The sequence below is a fragment of the Panthera leo genome, chromosome D4, assembly GCF_018350215.1.
Source record: "Panthera leo isolate Ple1 chromosome D4, P.leo_Ple1_pat1.1, whole genome shotgun sequence".
NCBI classification, from domain to species: Eukaryota; Metazoa; Chordata; class Mammalia; order Carnivora; family Felidae; genus Panthera; species Panthera leo.
The window spans coordinates 46,379,154-46,402,690 of NC_056691.1; the positions used below are offsets into that span (position 1 = coordinate 46,379,154).

Sequence of the window (23,537 nt, forward strand, 5' to 3'; positions counted from 1 at the left end):
TCTTTGTGCTTTCTGCTTTATGTATGTAATATTTGGGGCTTTGTTTCTTCCTTTTTTTCCTGTCTTTAGGTTTCTCTAGGTTTTATTTTAGTTCTAGCAATAGTCATTCTTTTTAGCCATCACTCCATTTTGCAATTATAGCAACTGACCCTTAACGTACTCATAACATTTATAGAATAAATGGTTCTTTATCCAGTTATTTCCCCAGGGAAAACTGATCCTTGGGTGTGGAAGTGGGATTCCTCAGCTAAATGCATGTTTGACATAGCCAGGTACCTAAACAGACGGTCGTTCCACTGCTGAAAGTTGTCTGAGTGGAACGCCAAAGTTCTCATGGTGGTCTGAAAACAAAGTAAGCGACATCTGTCAGGATCCTTCAAGCAGTTCAGCTTTCTAATCAGACCATCTGAATTCCTGCGTAAAAGATAAGAAAAAAACCCTGCCTACGCATAGGGCAGTCACTCAACAGTAATGAAGCAGATGTTTAAACAAGGTACACTTAGCCACGTCTGTCAGTCTGTCATTTAGTGAAGAGGTGGGAGTGCAGTGGGGAGCGAGGGGGGAAGGAGGAACAGATTAGGGAGAAGAAGCAAAGAATCTTGCTAGACCTGAGTGTATAAGCAATTGATTTGCAAGACAGAGATAGTGGCTTAAAATAACAATGTTGCAGCCACAGACACTGTTATAAGTCCAAAAAAAGTAGCTGCAATTTAGTGATTTTGAAAGATATCCAGAGAGGAAGACTGTGTCAGTGCTGGTGAGCCACGGTTGAGGGAATGTATTTTCTGTGCACTGTCTTTCATATGCATTATTTTGGTGAGCATTAGGGGCATTTGGACAGAGTATGTAAATTTTTGTGGTACATATCCAGAGAATAATTTTTGTAAGGACCTTTTTTTCTTTTTTTTTCTTTTTTTAGTTTGTCTCTCAGTGATACATGGAAAGTATGAGTTGGTGTTTGGCACTGTGTGAATCTGAGGTTCGATTCTCTCATCTGTGAAATGGTGACAATAATGCAACTTTCGAAGAGCTGTTACAAGAACTGGAAGTTAGGTAGATAAAATCCATGACAAATACAGCCATTAAACAATAGTTTAATGGTGCGTTCTCATTTATCGGAAGTTAGAGTGGAAGCATGGGACCCCAGGGGGAGAGCTCTTCATGGAAACGTAATAGGAATACCCGAAAACCAGGAATAGACTCAACCCAATGTCGTTGGCATAAGAGGCTGTGGCACGACTGGAGTGTCTGCTAGGGGATATTTGCATTTGGGATATCGAAGCAACATTGCAGGCTGCCTCACAGCCCCTTTTCCCTGGGGGATGCTCGGCAAGGAGTTAACGTATAGACTCCTGCGTATGCACACGCAGATGTTTTATAAGTTGATGAATGTGCCATCAGGAGATGGCTACATCTGCCTATATGCAGACGTCTGTCCCATACAAGCTATTTAATTTTTTTTTTTAAACGTTTATTTATTTTTGAGACAGAGAGAGACAGAGCATGAACAGGGGAGGGGCAGAGAGAGAGGGAGACACAGAATCTGAAACAGGCTCCAGGCTCTGAGCGGTCAGCACAGAGCCTGTCGCGGGGCTTGAACTCACAGACCGTGAGATCATGACCTGAGCCGAAGTCGGACGCTTAACCGACCAAGCCACCCAGGCGCCCCCATACAAGCTATTTAATTGTCTATGGGAAAAATATAAATCCAAAACAAAGTAATAGGATAACTTTCAGGTATGTTGTTATGTACAAAATTAAAATCTTAAAATCTGCCCTCAGTGCAGCCCTAGAGAATTTATAGATGGGCTTGACAGGCTCCTTGGAACCCATTGATAACAAATGTGAAGTTTTGTATGGGCATTTTCCTGGGCTGAATTTTCATAGTTTCTGTTTTCAAAAAGATTTTCTGATATTTATAAGAAGTGAAACATCCTTGTTTTATGCTCTAAAATTAGATAAGATAAAGAAAACTGATGTCAAAGATAGTGGTCAGGTGGTCTCTTTCAATTGGATCTATTTATATCTTTGAGTTATCACCATCAGGAAATGAGTAACAGCAGACAGGTTGTAAAATATCAGCTTGAAATATTCCCTACAGTTCCTATCTAGCATTTTTTTTTTCAGACTCTTCTTCCTTTAGTTTCCAAATTTTCTAAATTGAATTATGATCAATTTTTAGGTACTGGGTGAAAGTGATAGAGATGAGTCATATAAGAGCAAATAAAATAAAAGATAGCTAGATGGCTGAAAAGGCCTCTAGAGAGTTTGTGAGAATTTATGAAAGAATCTGTCACATTAGGTATAAAATAGTTGGAGGACAGATTAAATAAAGGCCGACTCATAGAATTTCCTGCAAGGCCAGTTGTATACCAGTTCGTTACTCTTGAAAAATAAAAAAAAAAGTAATTCCTACATTTTAATTTTAAGGGAATATCTCTTTAAGAATTCAGTCATCAAGTATAGAAACTGGCTTTTTGTTTTTTGCATTGAGACAGTATTAGTGGACATATATTACATTCAAAGTATTTATCTACATTATTTTTTGAATCTTCACAAATACCCAATGAAGAAAACACTGTTTCATCCCTAATTTAATGATGAGGAAATTGATGATTAGATAGAGTAAGCAACTTGACAGAAGCTCCAATGATGGAGCTTAGGAATCAAAATCAGTCAACTCATTATGGTATTGACAAAGAAAGGACTGTAAAACCTCAAACTGTGTAAGTGGCTAAGGTACATAGTATAGTTATGTTGATGATTAATATTGATAATGCCATTATTTTTTTAAAAAAATTTTTAATGTTTATTTTTGAGAGAGAAACTGACAGAGTGTGAGTAGGGGAGGGGCAGAGAGAGAGGAAGACACAGAATCCGAAGCAGCTCCAGGCTCTGAGCTTTTGGCACAGAGCCCGATGCTGGGCTTGAACTCATGAACCTGCAAGATCGTGACCTGAGCTGAAGTTGGACACTTAACTGACTGAGCCATCCAGGTGCCCCAATAATGCCATTATTAATAGTATACTATACTATTAATAGTATACTAATTAATAGTATACTAATGGAGAAATTATTATTGCAGGTGTAATAATACTGGCTAGCAAAAGCATTCAAAGCAAGAAGTCATTCATAATTTTGTGCCTTTCTGGCTATTATAGCCATTCAACCCCCCATCATGGATACTGTATTTATTATTTTAATTCCTTTCATGGATTTCAGTATAGCATGGTTTAATTTTAAGCAGCTCTAACCCTGTTTTTGTAAGGTGCGTTTTAGCAATTGTCCTGGCAGCTTTAGTAAGTTTGGGAGGTCATTCTAACCTTTCATTTCGATCTGGGAGACATGTATTCTGAAGTCTATGCGAGAGACTGAAATCACAAAGCCAGAGTCATATACATAATGAAATATAAAGGTAATGAAGTGTTGCATTGCTCCATTAGAGAAAAAAAAGAGAAACTATTATCTTTTGTGATTGGTATAATAGAAGGGACATGAGTGTTTTTCATAAATAAACCCTAGTGTATTTTTATGAAACACTAGTGTATTTTTTTATGAAATACTAGTGTATTTTTTATGAAACCAAGCTGCTGATTCAGAAGAATGTTTTAAAGCATAATGACATATGAGAAAATAATATAATTGCAGACTCCAAGCAGTAAAGCATAGTTGAATATTATAGTGAATATATATTTTTTAAATGTTTATTTATCTATTTTGAGAGGATAGAGAGACAAGCAGGGGAGGGGCAGAGAGAGAGAGAGAGAGAATCGGTTAAGTGTCTGACTTCGGCTCAGGTCATGATCTCACGGTTTGTGAGTTTGAGCCCTATATCGGGCTCTCTGCTGTCAGCACAGAGCCTACTTTGGATCTTCTGTCTCCTCTCTCTGCTCTTCCCCCACAGGTTCTCTCTGTCTCTTTCTCTCTCTGTCTCTCTCTCTCTCACGCACACACACAATAAATAAATAAACTTAAAAAAAAAAACCCAGTTCTTTGAAGGCACACCAAATTCTCTTCAGTGATGCTGATATTTCTTGTTTGACCAGACTGATAGCATCTTAGAGAATATAGCAAAGAATCCTCTGTGTTTTGAAAAGTTTTTCAAAGGGAATAGCATGACTGGCACTGTTAACATAATTAAGCCGACTCACATTTTTCTGAATGCCTACATGTCGGGCATGACTCTAGGTATTTTGACATATATTATCTTATTTAATTTCTATGTACACTCCTCACTTTTACATGAGAAAGACATGGGTTGAGGGAAGTTACGCTATTGGATGGCAGTCAAGTTTGAACTTGTCTTTCTGACCTTTATTATTCCCAGTTGACAATCATACTTCTCTTGTGAGTATTCTTTCTTCTCTCATTGCTAAAATAGTCACAGTTGTCTTTGACCTTCTAGAGGGAAAGGGATTATCCTGAGAAGGTTAAGCATACTGAAAAAAAATAAAATTCTTTGTCACACAATTCCTACATCATGTCACAGTTATTACAATGGGGAATTATGATGGTTACTAAACACGAATGGTAAATGTTACATTTTTAAAATTATGATGCCAATGGCATGAGCACCTTGAGAGACAACCACCAATATTTTATACTTATCCCTAATTAATCCAGCTACTCTTCCTCTATTTATTATCTTAGTAGTTTACAGGATAAATTACTGTATTCTTATTTTCAATTTCTGTTCTGTATATCTACTGGGGAAGGTCAGAGATTGTACATTAAAGATATTTTTAGCTTAAGGAGATTACTAAGAGCTCAGAATAAAGGTGGTCAAGATAATGTGGTCATCAGTCTTTATATACCAGTTTTCAATTAAAGTAAAATAATTTATTATTAATGGATATTAGAAGAAACTTGACAGATGTATATAATATCATGAGGCAGACATATAAATGTAAGTTGATATTTAGGCAGCCAGGTTTCATTTGGACTTCTCCAGACCAAATGTAAATAATTTTGAAACTCAGTGGATTTTAAAATTAGAGGTTAAACAGAAATTCATTCTATCTAAGTAAATCTACAAAATAGTAATAGTTGAAAGAGGCTGGTGCTATTAGTTTTATTTTGGTATTACTATTTTTCTTATAGAATTTTATGAGAATTGAATTTAATTGTTATAAAGCAAAACATTAAGGTAGATGGAATAATTGTGGTTATCATAACATTTATCATACTTTATTTAAATCTCCATGAGTTCTGAGGAGTCTCATTCAGGAAACTTTGTTTAAGGAAGATTCTTTTAATATTTGGGATTGGATGGTCAAGAGCCAAGAGACTTGAATGGGAACATCTTTCTAGTTCTGGAATTTCTCCTAAGTTGTGAACTGGAAAGAGTGCTTTTCTAACATCGGGATGATTTGACTCTGTATTTGCTGAAACATGGACCACCTTAAGTTGCCCTCTTTCCGTAATAACCTTAAATGAATAGGCGGGTACAGTAGAAATAGCTTGAGCTTGGGCACGGTCAACTTGCTTCATCGGCTCTGTTATGTCCAGACAGCAAGAGTGATAATTATCTTACAGGAATGTTATAAGAAATCAATAAGATTCCATAACTAAATTACCCAGCATGGATTTTGACATATAGTAGATATTTAATAACTGTTTGTTGATTACATAAATTAGTGACAATTTTATGTAAAAACTAAGCAGCCATCTTTCTCCCATCAGAGAGAATACATAAGCAGAGTGAGGAGTTAAGAGCAATGCAAGGGAAAAAAAATGAACAGTAGCATAATAAGGATAATAACAGACATTTCGACTTAAAAACAAAAGTTCCTGAAATACTCATTGCCAAGTTCATAGGATAGAAAGTTTACTTCAATGTAGAATAGAAGTGGAACTATTTGAGAAAGAACTAGCTTCAGAGAAGGCAAAGATTCTGCCCGTATCCAGGTCATAGCCCAAGTTTGGCACATTGATTGATGTTCCACGAATCTTTAAATAAATCCTTAGGAATTAGAAGAGAAAAACAACTGCACTGCCAAGAAAAAAAGCTATTATGTATTCATTAGTTTCAGGAAAATTTTATAAATTATTTTGACAAATGGTAATGGGGTCAATTTTAAGAATATACCTCCTGCCCATAAGGGTAAAGTTACATGCTGTCCCATTAAGACAGTTAGATGTGATTTACAAAAACCTTCAGACGACAGCCTCAAAAACCTTCTGAGGACAGTGCACCAGGCAGCTCTCCTTTTGAGAACTAGCCTGCTGCAAGCAGGGTTCACCACAGTGTCCATACCAATGTCAGACTGTCCTCGGGCTTCTCCCAGCCACTGACTAGAATCAGACCATTTCTGCCCAAAGCAGGATTCTTCTAACAGCCAGTCTCTGCTGTGGGGATCCCTGGGGCCTGATGGAGACATTCTCAGAGCTGTACTGCAGTCTGAGGCTCTTCCTGTACAACTGTCCTCCTGTTTTTCTTTCTGCTTGCGGGGGTCAGACCTGCATCATGGTCTAAGGCTCTTCTACCTGCTGTTGCTCCCTCTCCCCTTACACTTCTCAGGTGCTCCCCACTTCCCCATAAATTTCTTGCACTTCTGATTATGTCTTGGTGTCTGCTTCCCAGAAAGCCCCAAGTGACATACAAAGAATGCTAAACAGATGTGTTTCTATAGAATTAATTACTACCTAGCAATTAATGTTATATTATTAAACTTTTCCATGTATCTGGACATACAGATTTTTATACCAATAGACTATTTTTATACCAATAGACTCTTTATAATTAATGGATTATGGATTTTGTCTGATCACACACTTAAAGTGCATTCTGTAGTGAAATGAACTTTTTTTTCCATAGTCCCCTAAAATGATCCCAGATGCCCATGAGATCTCTCATACCTTGATCCTTTCCAGGCCTTCTCCATTCATTTCACTAATATGTACTTATTGATTGTCTATTAGGTGATCAAGGCACTGAGAACACAGTGGGAAACAAAATAGTCTTGTTTCTTATCCATATGGGAAGAGATAGGCACTAAATAATCATAAACGTACAAAAGAACTATAATAGGCTTATATATGAAAAAGGAAAAGTAAAAGAATGAATGAATAAAATGAGAAGAAATAGAAAATTAGGAGAAAAATAAGAAATTATGATGTCGTGGAAGTCAAGAGAAGATAATTTGAAGTATACTTAATTGTGTTATATACTTCTGAGAGGTCAAGGAGGTAAAGGATGGAAAACGTCCTTTGATCTGGTAGCATGGGAATCATAATCATTGCTGACCCCACTAAATGTTGTTGCTGAAATGAAGGAAGAGAGACCTGTTTGATGAGACAGGGCTTAATACTAGACGAGGAAGTGGAGACTAGATGAAGGATATAGACAACTTTCTGAGGTTTGGTTGTGAAGGGAAAGTAGGAAGCAGCGGTGTATTAAAATGGTGGAAGGAGGACTTTGCAAGATGGCAGATGCTAGAGCATGTTGGTAGCATACGACAAGGATCAGTTAAGAGACTAACGAGCAAAGAGGGGATATCTGCTTTTTCCATCAGAAATTTCTCCTCTTGCTTTCCATCCCAAATGAAATTTCAAATGTCCATAGTTTGAGTGAAAATCTAACAGCCTCAGAAACTATTGATACATGTCTCTTTATCTGAACAGTGTGTAAAGCCTGATAAACTTTTCATTTTATAGGCATTTGAATAGGGCAGAAACTTCCTCAGCTAAAATGAAGCTACATATACATTTAAAAATAACACAAGCTTAGGGGTGCCTGGGTGGCTCAGTCAGTTAAGCGTCCGACTTCGTCTCAGGTCACGATCTCCCAGTTTGTGAGTTTGAGCCCTGTGTCAGACTCTGTGCTGACAGCTCAGAGCCTGGAGCCTGCTTCGGATTCTGTGTCTCCCTCTCTCTCTGCCCCTCCCCCACTCATGCTCTGTCTTTCTCCATCTCTCAAAAATGAATGAACATTAAAAAAAAATTAAAAAAACAATACACAAGCTCATGGGACGCTTGGGTGGCTCAGTTGGTTAAGTGTTTGACTTTTGATTTCTGCTCAGGTCATGATTTCATGGTTCATGGGATCGAGCCCTGCGTCAGGTTCTGTGCTGACAGCATGGAGCCTGCTTGGGATTCTCTCACCCTCTTTGTCTGCTCCTCTCCACCCCCCTCTCTCTCTCAAAATAAATAAACTTTAAAAAATATTCAAGGTAAATACTTTGAGGGTGGTAGGTAGTGCCTAAAAGCTCATGTCATTCCATTGATTTTTAACAAATTCTACAAATACAGAAAACATTAAAAGAGAACCCCTGAGAGATTTGGAATTTTGAATGACTGGAGGATCTCACTTCACCTGTTTTAGGATTTCAAATGATTGAAGCTACTATGATAATAATGTGGATTTTGCCTTTAGAATTTAAGCTTTGTGCTTCTGAATTCATTACTGAGGCATGAAAACTTGAATGATCTCTGAGGAGTTAACATTTGTAGTGTGGTGACTACCAAGTAGGGAAAACATTTTCATTTTGTCCCCTTAGTTGTTAAACATTTCCTAAAACTCTGAGAATTTTGAAGATCATATAAGAAGAAAATGAATTCAAGAATATGAATTACTGTTATTGAACCAAAATGGCTAGAGATGTTACTTTTTTCAGGCTTATTTTCTTATTCTGTTTCAGAGCTCTGTTGTTGGTAAAACATGAATGTAGATATGAATTGTAATCTATCAGTAGAGAAAACTAATCCATGCTAAGGTTATTTTGAACACTCAAGATTCCATAATTCTGCATTAAATTCCTTCCTTTAGAGACCTCAGAGACTTGGTCTCAGTGTTGCAAATGTGCTTTAAAAATCTTTCTTTAAAAATTCAAGAAAGTTTTGTATTGATACTAGTATAGAACCATAGAATTTTAAGCCAGGAAGGGGCTTTGGGAATCCTTTATGGCTCTTAATCTAAAAGGGTGCTTGAAATGCTATATAAAATTTTGTTCATATCTTCACAGGTCAGATTCTCATAGATTTCATTAGATTCTTAAAGTGACTGACATAGAAGAAAAAGACATCTGAAACAGCATTTTATAGAGGAAAAAACCAAATACCTTGAGAACCAAGGCCTTTCCCAATGTCACACAAAATTTTAGTGGGGGCATTTTATATTAAATGACATTCATTTCATTCTAAAGTCCACAAAATCAAACCAGACTTTTTTTTTTTTTTTTTTTTTTTACTGTCCAAGTCATTTATGAGGTTTGGTGTGAATGACTCTACTATACTGTGTAGGTGCTTTGGCAAAGTTTTGATTTTATTTATAGGAAAAATTAAAAAAGTAAGGGAGATAGACATCTTTGCCTTTACTGGGAAACATAAATAAAAGACTATTAAAATGAAGTTTATTAAATTAGATGCTGAGAGGAAAGCTGCATTGGTATTTTGCATTGCACTAGCCCCATGCTAACATAACCAGTTCAAATCAGAAGAAATGGGATGTGTCCACTATTTTTATGTTTTTCTGTTTCAGAAGTGCAGTGAATAGACACCTCTGTAGAGCCCAGCTGCGATTTCCATTGACTTAATGAGTTTCTTAATGCACCCCATTGTGCCTCAGTATTCGAGAAACATATGGCACATTTATCTCTTAACTATAGATTTGACTTTTTATTGTATATTTTCCACCTGTGACTTAATAGCGTCTTTAAGAAATCATATATGTATCATACACATACATGGCAATTGTGCTATTTGTATGGATATATGCAAAAATGGCTTTTTTCTTAAATATTCCAATAACTCTATGTTCTAGAAAGGAAAAACGAAAAACAACATAAAAACCCACCCTCCTTTTAATGCAATTGTAAATGTTTAAGGCTTTTTGCAAAAGTAATAAGAATATAGAGAAAGTTACAACAAAAGGTTTAAGGTAACTAACTTAAGCCTTTGTTTTGTTACCTTTATCAGTAACAAAAGGTTTAAGGCAGGATATCATGAAATAATTGCACAAATGGCCTAAAAAATTAAACATGGACATTTTACAATACAAAGATATTAAGTCAATAAAAGATGTCTTAAGAACAGAAATGCAGGGGCACTTGGGTGGCTCAGTCGGTTAAGCGTTCAATTTCAGCTCCGGTCATGATCTCTCAGTTCATGGGTTTGAGCCCCGCGTTGGGCTCTATGCTAACAGCTCAGAGCCTGGAGCCTGCTTCAGATTCTGTGTCTCCCTCTTTCCCTTCCCCTCCCCTGCTCCCTCTCTCTCTCTCTGCCCCTCCCCCACTCCCTCTCTGGCTCCTTCTAAATAAAGGTTAAAAAATTTTTAAAAATTGAACAGAAATGCAATAATCAGGGATTCAGAAAAAAATGGGAGAACATCAATAAATAGTTAAGTTTTTTTTTTTTTGGTAGTGATTTTTCTGAACCTCATTTGATAATGAATCTCGAGTTACAAGTCCTCACATAAATCTTAGTACACCATTATAGATGACTAATTATTGTAAAGCCCAACATGAGAATTAAGTAATTCCCTGGGGCCACCTGAAAGAGCCCAATGTTAACTGCCTTAATGGCACTGGGTTTTGATGTGCAGCTATTATTTTCCAAGCTTTGACTTTGAAGACATTGATCAAAAAATGCCACCTTCTACCACGCACAATACCCCTGTCAGAGGCCTGACAACACCTCATCACAACGACCTTCTGCTCACAAAGAAATGAGTTTCAAAACCAAAAGATTGAATGGCTAAAAGCCAGGGAGGAACTGATTTACCATATTGACTTCTTATTTAGAATCCTTGTTGTGAATGGAAGCCATTTTTGTTTTTTGTTTTGTTTTGTTTTGTTTCTTACATAGCTTTTTAATTGGGACACTTCTAATGAAAGTTCCAGAAGACAGACTCTGGCACAGCAAAGGATAGAAGAGAAAAAGGCAGATGTGTAGCCTTTCAAAGTTAATTTCATCATATTTTCTGATAACTGATGAAAAATTATTTTCTAGGTCCTATGGTAATTCCTCATGAAGAAATACGGATTTGAGGATATTTGAGGAATTGATTTACATATCTTATTTGTGTTCAGTCAGTGTAATACAATAGGAAATAGCACATCAAAATGTTTCTTTTTTTTAAAGTTAACTATTTTGTTTTCTAAAATGGACATAAATGAACTTCTCTTTTGTAAATTTTTATTTTGGGAAAGGCTTTAACCATTTTTTTCCAATGCTGAATGGCAGGGTCTTACAAAACTTTCTTTGAGAGGAAAAGAACATCTTTGAATTGAATGTCAGGTTTTGAAAGGGGTAAAATTCAATATCTAATCTGACTTGATGATGCTTGAGAGTAAAAGGAAAAAAACATGTTTGAATTTCTGGTGGTATAAATCATAAATAAAGATAGGGAAAAACAACGTAAAAACCCCATCATCAAACTTTAGTAAAAGAAGATGTGCTGGGTGCCTGGGTGGCTCAGTTGGTTAAACATCTGACTTTGGCCCAGGTCATGATCTCAGGGTTTGTGAGTTCAAGCCTCACATCTGTCAGCACAAAGCCTGCTTCAGATCTTCTCTCCCCTTCTCTCTCTGCCCCTCCCGTCTCGCTCCCTCGTGCATATGTGCGTGCACGCTCTCTTTCTCAAAATAATAAACATTAAAAAAAAGAAGATGTGCCAAGTATGGCACTTTGCATTCCTCTTTCTTTCTCTCTTCACACTTTTTTTTAAATGGGACTGTTGATAACTGAAATAAGGTACATTCTCAGGGTTGCTCGTGGGTCACCCAAGAAGTACCCCTTCTGAGTAACTGTATCATGGGCAGCTCTGCCTCATGGGCTGCTTCGTGAATCTGTACTACAGTAGAACTAATCTGACTTCTGGGGAGGAGGAGTCTGAACTCTAGACCATCTTGAGGACTTCTCTTTGAAACTTTTTTTCACTTGTAAAATTAGGGTAATGTAATTGGCGTCAATAAGGTGATTATGAGTATTAAAGGACATAATGTATAAAGTCCACACATGGCACATGATACAGAAAAACCAACTCTTGAAAGGTAGTTATAGTAATAAGAGAGATAGCCTTCATATATAGAAGATCCTTTAAGATGGTAACATTTTATGGGGGAAACTTACTGATAAATGGCTGTTTTTAAAATGAACTTACCTAGCATGCAATTTTTAATTAGGCTTCTTACTAAAAAGCTTCAGTGTTTAATATGTGCTGTTCATTCTGTTAGGATCTTTAGCAGCCACATAAAGGGCTTTCACATACTTCCTGAGTGAAACTGTGTTGCTGTTTATTTAAGGACTGAATTCTGAGGAAATGTTTTCACATACATTAATTTATGAAAGTGAGTTCTATTCAGTGTAAGACAAATCACAGAGCTTATCTCCACCCCTGAGCATGAATTTACTTTAAATATCCTATGAGTTAAAAAATAGAACAAGGATTTCATAAGTTCTGAGTCCTATTTACACGATAGACTTAGATCCATTAGAGTGAACTAAACAAGGAGCATAGCTTTGAACATGTGCTTATGCAATTAACCACGATGACACCAAGGTTTCTTGTTATAGTCTCCGTCAACAGCACTCTTTTATAAATAATTGTTTAAATCGGCAGGCTCACGAAAGGCCATGTAATTTACTCAAAAAACCATCAGCGTATGTTATGGTGATTGGTGCTTTTGCCATACTTTGCTTTCATTCCTCCCAATACTCCACCAGAATTTCCAAAATGGTGATTATCTTACTGTGAATTGAAACCTTGTAGAATTATTTTCCTAATGGAACTATGGGTTATCACTGTTAGAAAGCAGCTTCCATTTCCTAGTAAGAAAACCACTGCCATGTAAAAGGAAAAAATGGAATACATGGAAGGATGATGAAGTGAACTGCATACTAAAATTAAAATTCACGTGACCTCTTCAGGAAAAAAACTTGGTAACGTAAGTCAAAAGCTTTAAAAGTATTCAGAACCTTTAATTCAGTACTTTTATTTATAGCAATTTATTCTAAGGAGGTAATTTGAAATATAGAAAACACTTCCAAGTCACATATTCATCCATTTCTTATTTAAAACAGGGAGAGAATGAAACATTATAAATGTCCTAAAGTTGGGGCGCCTGGGTGGCTCAGTTGGTTAAATGTCAGACTTTGTCCTAGGTCCTGATCTCATCATTCACAAGTTCGAGCCCTGCGTTGGGTCTGTGCTGACAGCTCAGGGCCTGGAGCCTGTTTCAGATTCTGTGTCGCCCTCTCTCTCTCTACTCTCCCCCACCCCCCCCCCACGCTCTGTCTCTCTCAAATATAAAAAAAAAACCATTAAAACAATTTTTTAATTAAAAAAAAAAATGTCCTAAAGTAGAAGAAGTAATTATTGTATGACTAAATGGAAAGTTATATAGCTGTTAGAGCTGATGTTTGCAAAATGCTGTTAAAATGGGAAATGTTTATCATTAAGTTAAAACTATCGTATATACAATATTATAAAGTTTTTTATGCAGAAAAAAGAGTAGAACTAAAGAAACACATTAATCCATCACATTCATAAGCAACAATATGTACTTAGATCTAAACATACTGAAAAGTACTGAATCCAGTACAGTGGCATTAAAAGCATAACTGTAGAGTTTCACAAGACCTCTTCTTTTTTTAAAAAAGTTGTCATAAAGTACCTTATTTGATGTTAAACAAAAGTACAGAAGACAAAGTAAACAATAAACCATACTTAAAAAGAAATCACACTCCAGCTTATATAAGCCCCACAGAGGTAAACCTGGAAAAGATTAATTTCTAGTGGACTGGAAATTACTTCTCAAGAATTTCAGAATACAAAGGAAAAGTAATGTGATATTAGTGCTTATTCAGCCAACTGACAAGTAAATCCTGTAGCATCCATTCTTTATTTATTTTCAAAGAGGTATTGAGTGTTTACTATGCTGGGCATTTAGAAATGGATACGGAAAAAAAAAATGGTACTTCTCCATTCCCTGTCTTTGTTAGTTTCTTATGATACCAGGTAAGTGTCTTCAACTTGTATGGAAAGAGCTCATAAAGCAACAAAGGAAAACACATTTTAGTCTATTTTGTAATCGGTGTCCCCTTGATGGGGTAGGTGCAGGAATAATGTATGTGGTCTCCAGCTGGCTTCTTGCCATCCCAGAGCAAGGGATCAGAGATGATGTCCTCTGATGAAGTTCTGTTTCCTAAAATGCACAATGCTGTGGTTAGTTACAGCTCTGGTATGATGAATTATCTCTCCTCAGCTTCAGGGTATTTTCAGGAGGGAGCATTTACCAATAGATACTGGGTTTTGGAGAGTGGTATCTCTTGGCCAATTATATATACATCACCAAATATGTTTTTTCTTACCCCAGCAATACTCCAGGAAAGGCTGTGTCCCAGAGAAGGCCCATTTCTTCCCAGACCTGGGATGCCTAGCCATTTGATGAACCATAGTCCAATGGCTAAAATTTTTGTCAGTCTGCAGACTGTGGTCTCTCAATCATGACTAACGCTCAATTGCTTTTTGGAGAACCTCAGGCAAAGAGATGTGTAGTTCAAACCCCTCAAAACTGGCAGAACGTGACATTAGCATACATAGTATGGCTCTGGAAAGCCTTGGGAGTAGATAGACTATACAAGGTTTGCTTACATATGTTCTGAAGCCATGGAGTGAATTGTACATGTTTATCCGTGAAAGAAGAGACAATTTTGAGCCTTTCCTTCCAAATCCCCAGTTCTCTTGCCAAAAGCTTCCAGCCAAGCTAAGTATATATATTTCAATTTTATCCTTTACCAGCAGGTTAGTCCAGGCTATTTTCCCTCAAGAGAGATGCTTTGACAGAGGCCTTAGAAGGGTAATAATGTGGTCCTTTGGAGATTAAGAACATTAATGAAATACAATTTCAGACGAGGGTTGGCAAATGAAATGAACCACAGACTTGGAAGTATCCTTGAAGATGACTTAATGTTTTCAGCTGTCAGTGAGAAAAGTAAGCTGAGAGTGTAACTCTCCAATTCAAGCTGTCCTAGCTTAGTTGAGATCCAGGCCTGTGTTTGCAATTGCTGCTTCACACTTCCAACTCCTCTGTGCTGATTGGTTGGTTCTGGGAACCAACAAAACATGGCAGTTAACTGTAAGCGTTTAGGGTGGACGAGGAATTCAAGTAGAAATGAATCATTTAAAAAGGTACATTAATGTCTTTGAACTTGGGAGAGATTCTATTTATTGGTTCCCTTTTCTTCCTTCTGATATGCCTTACATTTCCCATTTATCAGACTGGTCTGTTTTTTTTTTTTTTTTCTTTCTTACTTTATTTTGAAAAAATTTGTACATGACATATTTGTGATACTTGGACACAGTTTAATTAAAAACATGTTTCTTCTTATCACCTTTTCATTTGATGAAACTGTTGCCACTGTTAAATTGCAGCTGTTAACATCTTCTCAGTGACTTATGAGAACAGTCACAGTACTCAATTGCTGTGAGAGTAAAAAGAAAAAAAAGTATACATAATTTGAGAAAAAGAGAGAATGTGTCATACTGTTAAGGGGAGAGATTCAAGTTTTCCAGTGTGTTTAAGAAGAAATACAAGTGTTTAAAATCATTGCTCTGGCTTTGGGCGCTAAGTTTAGGATTATCTTTGTTCAAAATACTTTCACATTATTCTATGCCTTTTTTCCCCAGAGGTAACGGGGTTTTATTTTTGATAACGACCTTATCATAGTATAACTGCCAAATAATAAACTGCAAATATATAACGTACACAGTTTGGTAAATTTTGACATACGTATACACACAAAATCATTATCACAATTAAAATAATTACATGTATTCGTCATCTCCAAAAGTTTCCTTTGATCCCTTGTAGTCCCTCCTACTCATCTTTCACTGTCCCTGTACAACCTCTTTCCAGCTGCATATGGATGTCCAATCGTTTCAGCAAAATTTGTTTGGAGAAAACAATCTGTTTTCCATCCACCAGATTGTCTTTGTACCTTTGTATAAAATCAGTTGTCTAAGTATGGGTGCATCTATTTCTAAAATCTATTTTGTCACATTGGTTGATTTTTCTCTCTTTTCACCAATGCTACACACTGTTTTGACTACTGTAACTTCGTAATAAGTTTTGAAAAAGGTATTTTTAGCCTTGCAACTTTATCCGTGGCTATTCTAGGTCCTTCTTTTGCATTTCCATGCGGATTTTAGAATGCGTTTGACAATTTCTACCAAAAAAAGTCTGCTGGAATTTTAACTGAAATCGAATTGATCTATAGATAATTTAGGTAGAATTGTCTTCTTAACAATATTGAGTCTTCTGCCCCATGGACGTGGTAGATCTCTCCATTTATTTCGGTCTTTAATTTTTGACACCAAAGTTTATTAATTTTCAGTCTTTCACACACTGATTATTTATCATTTAAATAAATGCATTTTATTTAAATACATTTACTTAAAAATTGTTTTCACTTCCTTGGATGAAAACCAATATCACTTGCCATAATTGGAAGGTAACTTTGATAATCAAATAAACAGAAAAATAGTGTTACATTTCAGGTAAACACTGGTACTTGCTGAGGCTCTTAAATTTATTTTGTTAAAAAGCATAATTAACAAGTCTTTAACGATTCTAAAGACATACTTACACCAAGCTGATCCTTTTCCTTTATGTACCCAAGTCCTACAAATAATAGGAAAAGGGAATTTTAATGACCCATGTAGCACTAAAAACTCATTTCTCTAATGTTGGATATGAGTTTCATAGTTAGGGAATAACTAGCTATTAGATAGGAGTGGCTTGAGCAAAGATCTAGGAGTATGAGAAAATTTGAGGAGTATAGAATCTGCAAGGTTAGAAATTCTTAGAGTGGTAGTTTTAAGCCTTGGTTGTATATAATCATCGCCTCGAGAATTTAGAAGACTCAGGCCAAAAGAATCAGAATATTTGGATTGGAGCATCTATATCTTTTAAAAGTTACCTAGGTAGTTCCAGTGCTTAGGAAGGGTGGAAAATCTCTGTGATAGAATGTTAGGATATTAATATGGGAGGATGTTGATGGTGGTGATGGTATTAAGTGGGCAGGCAGGAGAAAGCCCAGATTGATTAGCAGTGTGTGCCCTGGATGTCAGTGGTTGTGATGCTAAAAATGTCATTGTTACTTGCCATCTTAGGGCTAGAATATGAATTGCCTGTCAAGGTAGCTGAATATTATTTTGAAGAACTGACAGAGCCCTGACTCTCCTTTCCATTAAGAACAAACACTCATGAATGTTCTGCTTCAGATACTCTTTCAGTTTAAAAGCAGTATGATCTTTTCCTGCATTTAAGGGCATTAAATGCATATTTTAAGAGTCCTTATTATGATAGCATATTTAAATGCTAAATGACCTTTCCCAATACTTTACAATAGAAATGTGAAGTATTTTTGAAGCGGCTTTAACACAGTTGCTGCCTATAACGAGTTCCACATAAGAAATGCATAGACTTCTTTGGGCAGCAGCACGTGTAACACGAGTAATCCAGATTTGCATTTGTAAATAAAATGAATGAGAAGAATCCGAATGTGAGTGGATTCCCTTCATTATTTATGCATTATTTTGATGCAGTCCTAAGTAAGACCCGTTTAAAATAAGGCATCTTTGGGGCACCTGGGTGGCGCAGTGGGTTCAGCATCGGACTTCCGCTCGGGTGATGATCTCACGGTTTATGGGTTCAAGCCCTGCATCGGTTCTGTGCTGACCACTCAGAGCCTGGAACCTGTTTTAGATTCTATGTCTCCCTCCCTCTCTGCCCCTCCCCTGCTTGTGCTCTGTCTGTCTCTCTCTCAAAAAACAAAAACAAAAACAAAAACAAAACAACAACACTAAAAAAAAAATAAAATAAGGCATCTTTCAGGTGGGTAATATTTGCCATCTGTCAAGCTCTGTTTTCTCCCTAACATTGACCATACTACCATCCTGAAAACTTCACCTGGAAAGGAAAAGAAAAGACAACTCCACATCCAAATCCTCAAACTTGCTTTGGAGAAGCGTGGGACTGAGGAAAGGAGAACTTCAACCTTGCTTAAATTTAAGAAGGGCAGAAAGAGGCATGGCAGAGGGCCGGAAGGTGGTGTCATAAAAATCTACGCTGAGCAATTGGTGGGGAGGCAAGTGGGAGAAAAGGGCTCCTCTGGGGAACGCACCTTTGCAGCCCTTCGGGACAGTTGCGTCGCCCACTGTCCCTCCTCCCAGGCAGCTCCCACTCTCCGCCCGGCCCTCCCTCCCAGGGCTTCAGCGCTCGGCCTGGAGACCTGGTGGGCGGGGAAGCGTCTCCCGCCCTGCTTTCTCCCGCGCAGAGGGCGCGCGGAGCACAGGGGCATTAACTTAGCGCCCCGGGACTCTTTAAGAGGCTTACTGGGCATCTGCGCCTCTTAGCGTCCCCAGCCCCCGGCCAGAGTTGCGTCAAACTTTGCCCGTGTGTGGGTGGGAGGCAGCGGGACCGCGGCCGGTCCTGCCGCACCCCGCTGCCGGCAGGGTTAGCTGTGGACGGCGCACTTTGCTCGCCAGGCACTTCTCAAGAATGGAGCAGTCACAGTGTGGCAGCAGAGACCGCAGCGGCAGCGGCCGACCCCACCTGGCCCCGGGGCTGGTGGCGGCCGCCCCTCCGCCCCCGTCTCCGGCGTTGCCAGTGCCCCCGGGGATACCGGTTCCTCCAACTTTCCTGCGGCCGCCCAGCCTCTTTCTGCGGGCAGCCGCAGCCGCCGCGGGAAGCGGGGGCTGCGCGCCGGCTCCCGGACTGGAGAGAGGGGTGGGCGCCGTGGGCTGCGGCTATCCGCGGACACCCAAGTGCGCCCGTTGTCGCAACCACGGCGTCGTGTCGGCACTCAAGGGCCACAAACGCTTCTGTCGCTGGCGGGACTGCGCGTGTGCCAAGTGCACCCTGATAGCCGAGCGCCAGCGCGTCATGGCCGCCCAGGTGGCGCTGCGCCGGCAGCAGGCCCAGGAGGAGAGCGAGGCCCGGGGGCTGCAGAGGTTCCTGTACCCGGGGCCCTGCGGGCCCGGGGGTCGGACACCCGGAGGCGGCAGCCGAACGGAGAATTCCCAGGCCTCGAGCGGCCGTGTGGCGGTGACGACGCTGGGACTGGGTGCCCTGAGACACACTGATCTGGCGACCCCTGCTTTCCAAGTTGTCCAGCCAGATGATATGGAGGAAAACCAAGGTGAGTTGGTCTTTCCATCTACTCTTTGCAAAGAAAAATGGTTGTTTCGGAGAAAAGCGCTTGGAAAGAAGTAGCCATGCCTCCGTGGTGGGCGAGAAAAGTTGTTTAAAAGAAGCATTCATTTAAGTTCTCGGAAACTGCACTGTAATATAAACGTTAATGAGGGTGTTAGAGACGCATCACCTTGGAAGGGCGTTTTGTACTCTTAGCGGATAGGAGAAGATCCTGTAAAAGGGAAGCGTGAGTGATTAGATGAGCAACTCATGCTGGGAATGGAGTTTGCACCCAAGTTGCTCTTAACTTTGCGTGAGTTAGAACTTCAAGCGGGCATGGGGTGAAAGCGTAGTGCTCTATACTCCTTTCAGTTTTAAAACCAGAGTTAATCTTCCAGTTGTGCTGGGAAACGCACTGATTGTTGGGAATACAGTTCCTCATCTCTGGGGCAAAGCTTTGGTGCCAGCTAGAAGTGGAGAAATCTACTAAACCCCTTTTAACCTTCTTCCCTTACCTTAAAAATTTTAATCACCTCCTCCAACTGTTTGTCAGCCTCCAAAAGTGTAGAAATTCTAGCTGTAATATATGAAGTTTCAACTCTTTCCTACAGGAGAGAAATTTAAGTTTCCCACATTTGGGAAACCATTAGGGAGAAGTCCAATATTAGGAATTTCTTTTCCAAGGAGTTTTAATTTTTTCTCTTATTTATTGACTGCAAAACACCTACATCCTCTGCATTAGGTAAAAAAAGATATCTGTATTTTTTTAATTAGAGTTAAATAAAGTTTTCCTGCTGATGTAAATCTCACTGTATTTTAGTTCATTTTCCAGCCCTAACACTAAGCAGTGAAAATGTCATTTCAGTATTTTTGTATATATTCAAGACAGGTTGTGTCATATGAAATTCTGTGATAATGAAGAGTAAATTATTAATTGGAAAACTTCCTTGAATTGTGAATATTGCAGATCTTGGATCGCAGGAGGTACTTTTGAAAAAGACTATCTCTGTATTTAAATATGGCATATTTGATTTTGTGTTCACCTATGCCAGTGTTTTGCCCATATTTTAGTTTATTTCAGTGGACTAAATAGACTATTTCTTATGAAAAATCAAAGAGTGCCAAAAACAAACTCATTAAACACATAGTAACTGCTATAAAAAAAGTAAAAGTTAAAATTCTGTAAACTAAATGAACAATGAAATCTGGCTGCTAAATCTCTGCTAGACATTGATTTATATGTTTTTTGGGGGCGAGAGAGCAAAGTGTTCTGTTTCCTAGGGTCAAGTATTTTATTTTATTCTTTGCCTCAGTTGACCTCCTCTTTTGAAAAGCCATCCCTATAAGCCATTCTAAACTGACTGCCTCATGTTATCCAATATCCATAAACTGCAATATTCTATTTAATTTACTCATTAGACAAAAACCAATGAGTGATTCAGAGGTGAATAAGATTTTCCTACACACAAAAAACTTACACACAAAAGAAGGAAGACTATATATACCCCAAACCTACAATACAAGACAAACTGTACAATGATAAAAGTAAAGAAGTAAAACCAGGTATAGGAGTTGAGAGAACAGAGAGATGATGTAAATGGTATCACATATCTTAAAGATATCTTATTTTCTGGATAGTCTTATGCAATCAGTATTTTATTACATTATTTTGTACTCTGTGAGGGCAGCATACTAACAAAAATTATTTTGTGCATAAATTGCTTGTAGGCATGAAATTTTGACACCTTACATGTTCAGAGGGCATATTTAGTAAGTCATAGACTCTGAGTACCCCACTTGACAGTTTACTCTTTCTAATGGAAATAGAGATCAAGTATAAGATAAGAGGAAATGTAAACCAAATTAAAAGTTGTTTAGTGAATGTATACATTATTATTATTTTCCTGGCATAAGCTATATAAAAGGGCATTAAAATATTACTGTTATTAATATTAATATGTTCAACATGTTGAGGCATAAAATCAGATTTTTGTATAAAAATATTTTTAGAAAACTTACCTTAATGTTGGAAGGGAGTTGTGATTTGAAGCAAATAACTAATATATTGACACTTTGAAGATATGTACAGATTACAATAGTGCAATAGTGCAGTTTATAATTTTCTTTTAGAAACAATTTGACTGGGGGCACCTGGGTGGCTCAGTGGGTCGAGCGTCCGACTTTGGCTCAGGTCATGATCTCACGGTTCGTGAGTTCGAGCCCCGTGTCAGGCTCTGTGCTGATGGCTCAGAGCCTGGAGCCTGCTTCCGATTCTGTGTCTCCCTCTCTCTGCCCCTCCCTCGCTCGCACTTGGTCTCTATCTCTCTCAAAAATAAATAAACTTAAAAAAAATTAGAAACAATTTGACTGTACACTTAAAAAAATATTTCCTAGGGATTGAAAAAGAAAGTCCACATTTCAGAGCATTAAAAACTACCAGGTGTCTATTATCTCTCCTATAAAATGAAATACGTGCACTCTGGTATGATTTCAGATTGGTACAGCAGTGCTCATTATTGGTTTAGATTTGAAGTGAAATGAAGAATTTTGTTGTTTTTCACATTATTCGGGTAACTTAATTGAAACCTGAAATGTGAGCATTAAAAAAATATTGTTGAAATTTAGTATTAGGTATTAAATATTCATTGTCATAGTGAGATTGTTCTTTCCTTTGTTTTCTTATCTAAACAATCATTTTATTTAGTTCTTTTTTGCGTAGTGTCATTTTGAAAAAATAGCTCACTGGGATAACAATGAAATTTGGGTAACAATCACCAAGTAGTGCAAATACTGTGAGATATTGATCTTATGCTAATAGTTGGGGTAATAATAGACTTTTATCTTTTGATCCCTAAATTAACTACAGCATTTGAATATATAATTTTGTGACCCTGAAATGACATAATAAATAGCATTTCCCCATTGTTCCAATACCTGCATTTCTGAATGACTTTTTAAACTTCTTGTTCATTAAAATTTCTTGCAGTAAATAAATATTACTAATATGCTATGAGTAAATGAATTATCTTATCCAGCATTATTTTTGAGTAGGTAGTACTATTTTTGGGGAAATTTCCCTTTATTTGATTCCTTTTTTTTTTTTTTTCTCTCCCCCAGAACTAAAAGAGAGTAAATATGAATCATGCCAGAGTGGACAAGAAGAGCCAGTCTCCAAATCCCATCAACGTACTCTGGGATCCTCTCCTAAGCCTAATGGTGTCATTGGAAAACAAAACATCAGGCCGTCTATTTCAGAAAACTCAACCAAGGATGATAGCATTCAGCCTCCTCACCCTGGGGAGTTATCAGGAGGGGAAGAGAGTCCCAGGTCCCTGTCATCATCTGATTTGGAATCAGGAAATGAAAGTGAGTGGGCCAAAGACTTCACTGCTACCAGAGCCAGCCTTCCCACACTGTCCTCAAGACCAAGAGACCCTCTTGATATCCTTACCAGGATTTTCCCAAGTTATAGGCGTAGCCGACTAGAAGGCATTCTGCGGTTCTGCAAAGGGGATGTGGTCCAAGCCATTGAACAGGTCCTAAATGGGAAGGAGCACAGACCAGACACCAGGGACCTAGCAAGCTCAGGAGAATTGGCAAATACAGCTTTTCAGAGAGCTTCAAATTTTAGTTTAGGTGGAATTGGTTTTGGAACTCTAGGGAATAAATCAGCTTTCTCTCCTCTTCAGACTACGTCTGCCTCTTATGGAGGTGATTCACATCTCTACAGCTTAAACCCCAGACTAGGTATCAATCCGTTACGGCTGGCATATTCCTCTCCAGGAAGAGGGCTATCTGGTTTTATGTCTCCTTACCTAACTCCGGGGTTGGTACCAGCACTGCCTTTTCGGCCAGCTTTGGATTATGCATTTTCAGGAATGATTAGGGATTCTTCCTACCTTCCTAGCAAAGACTCCATAACTGGTGGCAGATTGTATTCCAGGCCAAATCAGGACAATCTGTAATATTTCTGCCTATTCTCCCTTTCTGGAACATTTCTAGAAGCATGCAACACAACCCTCACATCCACAGCTATTAATGTGTACATTATGTGTGTGAGTGGATGACTAGGCCTTATATTTCTTTTTACAACCAATATGATAGATTTGAGATCTAAAGACTTTTCTTTAGCATTTATTAAGTGAAAGAAGCATTTAAACATTATACGTGCCTTGAATAAAGCCATTTCAGGAAATATTTTTACTTTAATGAATTTTCTCCCTAAAATATCAGTTGTAAGAATTCCTGTTTTAAAATTGTTTTTATTTTATTGAAAAATGGAGTTTATAGTTGTAAACTATACTTGTTTTTATACTTGTTTTTATTTTATTGAAAAATGGAGTTTATAGTTGTAAAATGTTTATAAGGGTTAAAGTAACCTGGTATATAAAATGAACTAAC

General features: G+C 38.0%; 1 protein-coding gene across 1 annotated transcript; it reads left to right on the forward strand.

Moving 5' to 3' along the window:
- The first annotated feature begins 18,503 nt into the window (after positions 1–18,503).
- On the forward strand, positions 18,504–23,321 carry DMRTA1 (DMRT like family A1). The gene is made up of 2 exons (XM_042913296.1): positions 18,504–19,143; positions 22,254–23,321. The coding sequence occupies exons 1-2, from the start codon at positions 18,504–18,506 to the stop codon at positions 23,099–23,101; spliced, it is 1,488 nt and encodes a 495-aa protein (XP_042769230.1). The 3' UTR covers positions 23,102–23,321.
- Positions 23,322–23,537: the final 216 nt, after the last annotated feature.